Source organism: Lygodium microphyllum, chromosome 18 (assembly GCF_053477565.2).
Source record: "Lygodium microphyllum isolate KBCC chromosome 18, Lygodium_microphyllum_v1.1.10, whole genome shotgun sequence".
Classification (NCBI taxonomy): Eukaryota; Viridiplantae; Streptophyta; class Polypodiopsida; order Schizaeales; family Lygodiaceae; genus Lygodium; species Lygodium microphyllum.
In genome coordinates, this window is record NC_141152.1 from 65,336,182 (window position 1) to 65,346,739 (window position 10,558).

At 43.5% G+C, this 10,558-nt stretch overlaps 1 protein-coding gene across 4 annotated transcripts in view; it reads left to right on the forward strand.

Moving 5' to 3' along the window:
* Positions 1-10,320, forward strand: part of LOC148020969 (uncharacterized) — a 59,525-nt gene extending 49,205 nt beyond the window's left edge. The window contains exons 8-9 of one of the 4 annotated variants that reach the window (XR_015694655.1): positions 8,916-9,140; positions 9,890-10,320. Coding sequence is in view for 1 of the 4 variants with exons in the window: in XM_087698800.1 (XP_087554926.1) it covers positions 8,916-9,075 (160 nt within the window). In the remaining 3 variants the exon portion in view is untranslated. Of the gene's footprint in view, positions 1-8,915 lie in introns of all 4 variants that reach the window. The other 3 variants (XR_015694656.1, XM_087698801.1, XM_087698800.1) reach the window with 3 other exon arrangements.
* The last annotated feature ends 238 nt before the right edge of the window (positions 10,321-10,558 follow it).

The window sequence follows — 10,558 nt, forward strand, 5'->3', positions numbered from 1 at the left end:
TGTGAAGCTATGTGGTCCAATTTTAAAGATATTGTGTTTTGCTGATAGAGAGGGTGCCACTATGGGGTAGTTGTATAAGCTCACTGATTGCATGATGGAAAAAATTGAAAGTCTTGAGGTTTTTTGTGCTTCCAAGCTATAGCAAGTCAAGGCACTTTGTGTAGATCGATAGAACATGATTCACTCTCCATTGCATGTTGTTGCTTTTGGGCTCCATGCTATTTGGAAAGCAAAGAATCTTGACACTGACAGGGAGGTGAGTAAGGGTTGGATGGATATAGGTGTATGCGTTTTAAACTATGATGTAAGTACTCAAGGGGAGTTATATGATGAATTGGATAAGTATAAGTTTAGCTAGATGCATTTGTGTGTCCTATTGCAAAGGATAAGAAAGGATGCATCAAGGTGTGAAGTGGTGGGAAACTTTTGGGGTAGAGACACCAAATTAACAATGCTTGGCACTTCAGGATATTGTCTAAGGGCACTTGTGCTTCACCATGTGAGAGAAATTAGAGCACTTTTTCTCTCATTCATAGGAAGACAAGGAAGAAGCTTAAGACAGAATACAGAGAAGCTTGTTTTTATACACACCGATTTGCGTCTCATAAGCAAGTTGAAAGAAAGAGGATTTGAGAAGATAGAAGTGACCTTGGAAATGCTAAACAAGGAAAAGGATGATGAAAGGCTGCTTCCTTTGCAAGAAACGAGAGAGGAAGATGATGAGAATTCAGCTCTTGTGACAGTAGGTGCATGAAGTGCTCGGATGAGGTGGAGGATGAGGATGACGATGAGGGTGAGGGTTAGGAGGATGAGGATGCTAGAGATGAAAATGACTCATGAGTCAGCTTGAGTAGCACATACCACAAGAAGTCTACAATTCGGAGTCTTGACCCTTGTGTTTTCAGTCTCTTGAGTGGCCTCTATAGAGTCTAGAGTACTATGATGTATTATGAGTCATGACATTTTGTGATCTTAGTGGGCTGATTATAATATATGAGTCAATGAGTCATGACATTTTGTGATCTTTGTGGGCTGATTATAATCTCAAAATTCATAGTCCCCTTGTGAAATTTCAACGTTTTTTATGCTTGTTTTTCAAAGTGTAAGCTTTTTTGAAATATCTACAATTCATATCAAGATTCAACTTATCATTCTTATATTTTTCTAGTCTTTTAAGAAATAAATTAGGGCAATGTATGTTAGCCCAAGGGTCTGAATCATACTTTCATACTCGTACACGTATGGAAGTATGAGATGTATGTTATCAACTATGGGCTTAGTGGCCTATCTAGAAGACTTGTTGGGAATTGAATTACATTGCTGTTTGCCTTGAATGTAGGATAGACAAGGGGGATGGGTCACCCCAACATGTGACAATTCACGTACTAGCTGGTCACGATCTACCTTTCTAAGGTACTCGTAGTTGAGATGGCTGTGTTAGCAGAGTATTTGTCAGCTCATGTGTGAGTCTGAGCTTGATCTGGGCTGGGCATTTTTATTAGGTATTTTAGGTATTTTTCTGGTGTGGCATTTTATGCCATTGGGGCATTTTATGCACCAATCGGCCAGCATTAAATGCTGTCCGACCAGCATTATTGCTCCCCACTTTTTCAGCCTATTTATACTCAGTGCTCCTCCTCAGTCACATCATCATCATCTTCACCATCTGCAGACTCTGTGGAGAGAGGAGCCAGTGCCAGTGCCCACGCAGCCAGTGACTCACTGTTGTATGCGATTGTCTCGTGTTCAGATATATGGATTCCATTTCCCGTGCATACATCTGAGTTCTCATCTGTATCGTCTTCTTTCTTTTCTCTTTTTGTCTTGTGTTTCAGCAGTTTATTTCAGCACATGTTTATGCTTCCACCGCTGCTCCACTTCTGACATGGTATCAGTTTTCAGGATTTGTGTTTCTGCTGTGTTTTCTTGCTGATTTCAGGACTGTTTTATACCCCTGCTGATCAGACGACTGCTGTCGCAGCCAGGCGACCTGTTTTGGGGCTGTTTTCAGCCTGCGTTTTTTGCAGTTTTGCCATCGCCTGCTGCCTCTGCACCCTCTGCTGCCTACGCACCCTCTGCTGCCTGCGTTTTTCATCTGCAGCTGCTGGCGACAGTTTTCTACCTGTTTTTCTCCAGTTTACAGTCTGCGTTTTGCTGATTCAGCATCTCTCGTGGCTGGGTGACTGTTACTTCAGGCCGTTTTCTCTGTTTTTGGTAGTTTTTGACTGATTTTTTGACTTTCTGCAGCAGCTTTTGTCTTCTATTGATCAGATTTTGGGTTCTATTGCATGTGAACTCTCATTTTCTGTAGTCTGTGCTTGTGTTTTGGCTGTGTTTCCTCTCTCAATTCCATCTCTTCTCTACTTCTCTTCTTATCCTCTCCATATGACTCCGTGCACTTCCACTGATGATAAGCATGAGGCATCCTTGAGATTACAGGGGCGGCTTGCGGCACATTCTGGAGGTGAGGCTTATGTAGCTTCAGAGAGGGGTGACGGGAAGAAGAAGTCGAAGGCCCAGTGTTACCACTGTGGCAAGAAGGGACATTTGCGGAAGGACTGCAAGAAGTTAGCGGCTTCCAGGAAGGAGGAGGAGACGAAGCGGGATGCTGACTCTACCGATGAGTCCTCTCCTTTATCAGACTCCGATTCCGATCCTCCGACCAAGGTGAAGTCCAAGGCGCGGAAGGGATCCTCTTCTTTGGATCGCGGGAAGGGCTTGGTGGCCTCTTCCTCGGCTGCTTTCTAGTGGTGGTGATGAGGTCATCCCTCACGACTCTCCTGTGCCAGAGAGGGAGTGTGAGCAGGTGTTCAGATGGGGCAGCCGCGCCTCATCTATACTTTTATACAGGTGCACAGGTTCCAAAGAGGGACGTTCCTGACGCATCGACTTCAGTCTGGCGGAATCAAATCCTGGAGCTGGGATTGACATCCAGGTTCATGCTGAGCTGGTTATCTGACAGAGAGCGGGAGGCTTTCGTCTGGAGCTCACATGAGGGGACACTTTGGCGGTCTGGCCAAAGGCGGAGAATCCATGGTCACATATGCTCAGCGGCATGTTTGACAGGATGGTCTTGTATGCTACTGCGAGACATTGGTGATGGACACAGAGATATGCTATGATCTTCTCTATTTTCAAGTGTTTGGTACGATCGACATCGACATCGGGTTCTCTCCGAGGCACCTTGGTGGTGGCTTGATCACCCACTGCTTGGGTATCCATGGTTCTACTTGGTGGTTCTATGTTGTATAGTTTCTGATCCCTTTTCATTGTACTATTGTATTGTATCAGATCACTCATGATCTGAGAGAGGGTGTTAGCAGAGTATTTGTCAGCTCATGTGTGAGTCTGAGCTTGATCTGGGCTGGGCATTTTTATTAGGTATTTTAGGTATTTTTCTGGTGTGGCATTTTATGCCATTGGGGCATTTTATGCACCAATCGGCCAGCATTAAATGCTGTCCGACCAGCATTATTGCTCCCCACTTTTTCAGCCTATTTATACTCAGTGCTCCTCCTCAGTCACATCATCATCATCTTCACCATCTGCAGACTCTGTGGAGAGAGGAGCCAGTGCCAGTGCCCACGCAGCCAGTGACTCACTGTTGTATGCGACTGTCTCGTGTTCAGATATATGGATTCCATTTCCCGTGCATACATCTGAGTTCTCATCTGTATCGTCTTCTTTCTTTTCTCTTTTTGTCTTGTGTTTTAGCAGTTTATTTCAGCACATGTTTATGCTTCCACCGCTGCTCCACTTCTGACAGGCTGAACCAAGCATGCCAGAACTCTGTTTGAGATTGTGAAGAAAGAAGTAAGGAAGTAAGAGTTGTGGAACTCTGCATCTTGGAGACACCCTTAGCACAACATTCTCACTGAAAGAAGATGGTAGCACATGCTTGGTACATAGAGAATCTATGAAGTATGATCACCACTTAGCCCATTTTGAATAAGCTATTTATCACCTTTGCTCTGGATAGGAATTGAAGATCTATGACCAATGGGAATATGCCCATATGTTGGGCACATATGGGCAATATCATTTGGGGAAGGAGTCATCTGGAAGAAAGTACCATACATCTCACTCTCTAGTTTGAGGGGCCCTCATTGGTGCATTTGATGTAGAAGACTCAATAACTTCTAGATGAAGGAATTCGCTAATGAGGGAACATCCACCACTTGGTGCATCGTGTGTAGAAGACTCAATAACTTCTAGATGAAGGAATTTTGTTGATGAGGGAATATCCATCACTTCTATGAGTCATATGGCAAACATAGCCATTGTCTACATCCCACTCTCGAGTCTGAGGGGCCATCATCGCCACATTTGGTGCATCCAATGTAGAGGACTCAATAACCTCTAGATGAATGATTTTACTTGATGAGGGGACATCCATCACTTGTGACAGACTAGAGTCCTTCATAGATTTCTTCTTATTGGTGTCCTTCTTGTCCTTATTTGGGCGATCTTTCTTTCAATGACCTGCTTCACCACACGTGGTGGCAAGTAGACTACTTGTTTTTTGAATTTTTCCTCCTTATCTTTCCCTTTCTTCTTGGAATTTTGAGTTGTAAGGGCCTTCGACTTTGGAGGATTAAGGTTCTTCAATTGCTCCTTTTGGTCCAAGACCGTAGGAACCAACTCTTCCCACTTAAGGATCTCCATATGCTTTGAAGTAATCTTTAGTTACCACCATGTCTTCGGATGTAACAACCGTTCTGGTACTCTGAACATGCATCTTTAGTTGCCAAAGTTTGTTAAGATGCTTTTGCACGGAGGCGGACTTGTTTGGATTCAAAGTTGGTATCTAAACCTCCAAAGAGACTGCTTCATGATGGTTTATCCGGCTGTAAAGCTTGTCCAACTCTAGCCATATCTCACGAGCACTTGTTGAGTGCTTAATGTGAGCAATCACGATCGGTTGGCTAGAGAGAAATAGGAACAAGCAGATGTGGGCATTCAGTTTGTCTTGATGGGCCTGGACCTTTGACAATTGCAGCTTCCTTGTTTGAGAAAGAATAGAAAGATTGGTGACTATTAAAAGGTCGATGTCCTCTGTCATGAGCTTTGCCAAATCATAAGACTTCAAGATCGCTTCCATCATTGCTTGCAATCACAGTTATGCAAAATGGCCTGAAATGACACTTAGGAAGGGGCCGAATGTCTAAACAAGAACATTGAAAACACAGCCTTGGTTTTGCACTGAATTCTCCTCTTCAGGTCTGCCCATGATCATCAGCCCCTCAAAGCTGCTTTGATACCATGTGAGAGTGCTGCAATGCAGAATTGCATGTTGGGACTGACTGAAAACAATGAACATGGAGAGAGAGAGAGAGGGGGAGAGAGAGAGAGAGAGAGAGAATATACCTAAGACTGGAGAGAATGAATGCTGAATGCAGAAGCTAGAATATGTACGATGCGTTATGTGAGTATAAACAGTTGGAGATCTGTCAAACTGCACAAAACTGAAGTGACAGTGACCAAAGGCAGGCCTGCTGTAAATAGGAGAAAATAATGTGCAGAAAATATGCAGTCGATCCACATGTAATGCAGCCAACTGCTGCACAAACTGGTCCGACTGCTGGGTTTGACTGACTTGCCACATGGTAGGCCAATTGCCTGCCCAAACTGCCTTGGTGAGTACAAATCTGCCTGTCCGACCTGCCCTAAATGCACACGATGCTATCCACTACGCCTTGTCTAAGTCGGTGCCTGTCTTGGAGGTGACCAAATCTCTAATAGGTAGCATTCACACAATGTGCGAATTCAAAGAGGGAAGCACACTAAAGGATGCTCATGAGCTGAGTGGTGATGATAGAGAAGCTATGCATTGATACTACTATTAGGTCAATGCTGAGTTGCACCTCACGTGCACACACACACAACTGCCCTGAATGCACACAATGCTATCCACTATGCCTTGTCTTAGTCGGTGCTTGTCTTGGAGGTGACCAAATCTCTAATAGGCGGCATTCACACAATGTGCAAATTCAAAGAGGGAAGCACACTAAAGGATGCTCATGAGCTGAGTGGTGATGATAGAGAAGCTATGCATTGATACTACTATTAGGTCAATGCTGAGTTGCACCTCACGTGCACACACACACACACACACACACACACACACACACACACACAAGCACGTGCATGCGCGCGCGCGCACACACACACACACACACACACAAGCACGTGCATGCGCGCACACACACACACAGTCTCTCTCTCTCTCTCTCTCTCTCTCTCTCTCTCTCTCCCCAGGGTTGGAGCTAGGGACAAAGATGGCTTTCTATTGCGAGCATTTCCTTCATACTACAGATGATGGATTTATTGTTCGCTTGAGATACATGGATACCCACCTTTCCCATGGGATCGGATGTACTATTGGCCAGTTGCGCACCTCCTCACATAAGCTAGAAATTGAGACTAGCAGATATAGATCCATCCCACCAGAGGAGCGCATATGCCAGATATGCCAATTAGAGCCAGAGACAGAGGAGCATTATATCTGCCACTGCCCAGTGTATTATGAGGTCCGTGGTCGTTTCCAGTGTCTCTTTAGAGACAGATTTGGACCACTATCCAGAGTCATGGATTTTACCGATTAGCGATGCCATAGCCTTTTTCTTCTTGAGATACGATTTGCAAAGGAGACTCAGAAGACTTCAATACAATTACAGCCACAGTCCACACAAGAGCCTCCCTCACTGCCACAGTCCACACACAGACAAGGAATACTGATGGATTGAGCCGTTCAGCTTAGCCGATCCAGACGTCCTAGGCCTCGACACAGACACCGACGACACCTACATAGGCAGATACATGGGGTTATTGCTCGGGCTAGAGCTAGGCCCTCCATACCCACATGAGATTGTACCATTTTGGAGCTCATTGTTACTAGATAGAGCTATGTTTTACACATAGCCATAGTTAGTTTCCTTTCTTTCCTTTTTTTGCTTGTGCTACTTATTTTGCCCAGACAGTTGTACCATCATACGCATGATTGTAACTCATGGTCTCATAGGTCATTTTGGCCTTTTGTAGACGTTAATATATCATTTCATTTCATTTCTCTCTCTCTCTCTCTCTCTCTCTCTCTCTCTCTTTGTGAAAAGTGAACAACAAGAGAGAAAGTGTTGGGATGTCACATCCACTAATGTGAGAATGATAGAATGAAAGTACAATCCCTAAAGGTGCTACAGTGCCACATTGGAGGTGGGTGTTCATACATGCAAAAAACCCTTCTCCAACACATGTGCACGCACCCACACACTCACATGCTGTGAAAAGTAAACAACAAGAGAGAAAGTGTTAGAATGTTACATCCACAAATGAGAGAATGATAGGATGAAAGTGCAATTCTTGAAGGTTCTATAGTACCACACTCGAGGTGGGTGTCCACATGTGCAAAAAACCCTTCTCCAATTGGAGGTAAAAAATGCATGTGGATAAGGAAGCATTCACACTAGAACAATGGAGGAAGTTGGAACACAATAAAAAGTGTCTAACATCATGAGGTGTAGTTAGTGCAAGGTGGTTGAGGGGAAGAGTGGGGTGCTAGATAGACAGACCTAGGGGCATAGGTAGTGATGCTGCCTGCAAATGGGTAGGGAGTTGAGTGCTCAGGTTAGAGGTGGCCAAGTGTGGCAGCTTAAGAGCTCAATGGTGGTGAGGCAGGTCTACCATGGAACCTGCTTTGATACCATTGCTGGGCAGGAGCTCAGCTAAACACATGCGCATGTGCGTGGGGTGCACACACTTAAAGTGAATATTGAACAACAAAAGAGAGAGAGTGGTGTTCACACGGGAAAAGACCCTTGGGCCTTCTCCAGCAAGAAGGTAAAATGGGCCTGTGTGCATAGGAAGCATTCACACCAGAACACAAAAGAGTGTGACACCAATTATGAAGTATGGCCAATGGAAAATGACCAGTGGCCCCAACTAGACCCAAAAAAATGCCAGGATAATTTTCCTCGTATGGACACTTTTTTGCTGGAGGATGCATTACAAGGAGTTTTGGTTGGACATTGGCTCCAAAGACTTTTTGACTGCAATTTTTGGAGTAGGATTGGAGGAACTAGCAGTCTATCAAGTTCTCTTGTTTTTCTAGCTCTTGGCTTGCTAAGACCAGGAAGGATGGCAGATGGTGCAACTATTGGAGAACTGCCACAGAGGCAACCAACATTGCCTCTGGTTTTGTAAAACAGTACAGGTGTTTTTGAATACATGTTTCAGGTTTTGTAGAGCATGTACTAGGTGATATTAGTTGGTGGTGATTTTGTCAGCTCTTTCCCTCAGCAGCACCAGGCATCAGTCAAGGCTAGTGTGCTACATGGTCAGAGGGCGGACTCCTACAGGCACAGGCAAACTTCTTAGAGAGTTAGCTGGATGTGTGGGCAATGACTTTCCTGGTATGCAAGGTGCAGGGGTGTCATGGTGGGGGAGGAGCCCTTTGCTGGCCTTATGTAGGTTTTATCCTGTCAGAGGGCAGGAGATGCATGTGCATTGTGGCTCCCAAAATCAGCAGACATATCAAGCTGTATCCCTGCTCCGAGTGGGCCACCAGCAAGTCTTCTTCCAGCTGTCCCAGTAGCTACTTTCCATCTATTCCCTGCCTAGGGAGTTTCTGTAGTTTAGCTGCCATAGTTACTGTTGTACTTGATTTTTTAAAGAAGATGAATCTTGTCTTTGCAGAAACAGGAGAAAATGATATCTGGGTAATTTTGTTTAATGGTTGGGCCTTAAATACTGTAACTCAGAGCTTGATTACAAGGGCTCGAAATCTAGCAGTATGTTAGGGGTAATGTTTTTGTGTAGATAATTATTATAGACACTGTATCCATACGTTTTTGTGCTTTTAATATATTGAGATCCATTATGCTTTTTTGTGCTGTCTAAGATGTAATGCTGACATGTAGGTCTCCTTCAATATATGAAATAAAGGAGGGTGACACTCTCTCAAAAATCTCTAGAAAAACTGGCAAATCCAGCTGGAAGGAGCTTGTTGATTTGAATCCAGGAATTTTGAATCCAGATCTTATTTATCCTGGTGAAAAATTGAGGTTACGGGCATTGTGAAAGGTTTTCAGAAATGTTAATAGCTTCAAGTCGATTTATGGATTATTTTGGCATTAAGTGCACAGGTACATTTTTGGTCACCAGAATGCCAATTGATAATAAGAACTCCTCTCCTATTTCTGTCTTCTTCTTCTTTGTGGATGTTTTGCTTCAAGGACTCTTCTTTGTTGATAAGTGGTTTTTAAATCATGCTCATATGCGCTGTCTTTTGGTCGGAAAGCATGCAGTTACATTTGGTTCAGAGGTCTCTATCCAACTGCAATGTTTTTGTTGCTGTGTGGGCTAATATTTTGGCTGCATAGCAAGCTGTGTCTAAGGTGCTAGCAGGGTAAGTGCAGGGTCAGATTAACCTCCTCCCCCCACATGCACAAGGTGCAACCACAGGGTTAGTGGGAGGAATGGTATGGTATTTACTCCCCCACTAATCTCAGGTGTGACACACCTCTTTTATGTCCCAAATTTCTTATTAAGAATTTTTAACTCACTCATCAGAGTAGCAATAAAATTTCAGCTTGAACATGATCTCATGAAGATCTCTTATAAAAGATTTACATTGTTGGAGTCCACTTTCGCAGTCCTTATTGGGGATTTATGTTTCGAGAAGTGTTTGTCACATGTGTGCAGTGGAGTGGTAGGAAGAGTTTTGCAGTTTTTATGTAAGCAGATGTAATCATTTCGATAGAAAGTTTTGACCAAGCATAGGCCAGGAACATTGCTAAGTTTTCTTACCTGCTTAATGTGGTGGTCAAGAGCTGGCTATGTATTTTTGAATGGTAACTATCATAACACTTGATTTGATCTTGATCTTTCCTAGAACCATAAGGAGATTGCTGGTGGTTATATATCATCACAAGGTAGCTATTATAGCACTTGATTCTCTCTTGCCCTTTCAAAGAAGCATAAGGAGATTGTTGCCATACATCAGAAATGCATGCATCTCGAAAAACAGAGAATTCTTATTACTGACTTTTTGGCATGTTCGAGGAGAGTTATGCAGCCTACAGTTTCCTTTATGAATATGTGGAGGTTCTGGGACATGCAGTTGTCTTATGAATGAGGATAGTGCCAGTTGTATTTGTTGTTTACCTTACACAGGGTTTTTTCATTCTTTTCACCATTATCTAAATGCATACTTGTCCAAAATATATCATCCTTGATATGTCTGATGACCAGGACAAAGAAGTTGACTTCTCAAATGGATGTTACTGCAGCAGAAATTTAGGCCAATATAAAACAGTTTATGTAGTTGCTTCTTTGCTAAAAGTGGTTTGCACCAAGGTGAAGGTAACAAGCCCATTCCACAACTATGGCTTTTACAATGTATCAATTTCCTAGTTTTCTTTTCTAAGTCTGCACAATGGAGTGGCCAGTAGCAATGGCAGGAAATGTACTGGTTTTTGTTTCATGATAAGCTGTCATGGACTAGTTTGTTTGAAGTAGTGCTGAACAATGCTGTTTTAAGATATTTCAATGGAATGGATAG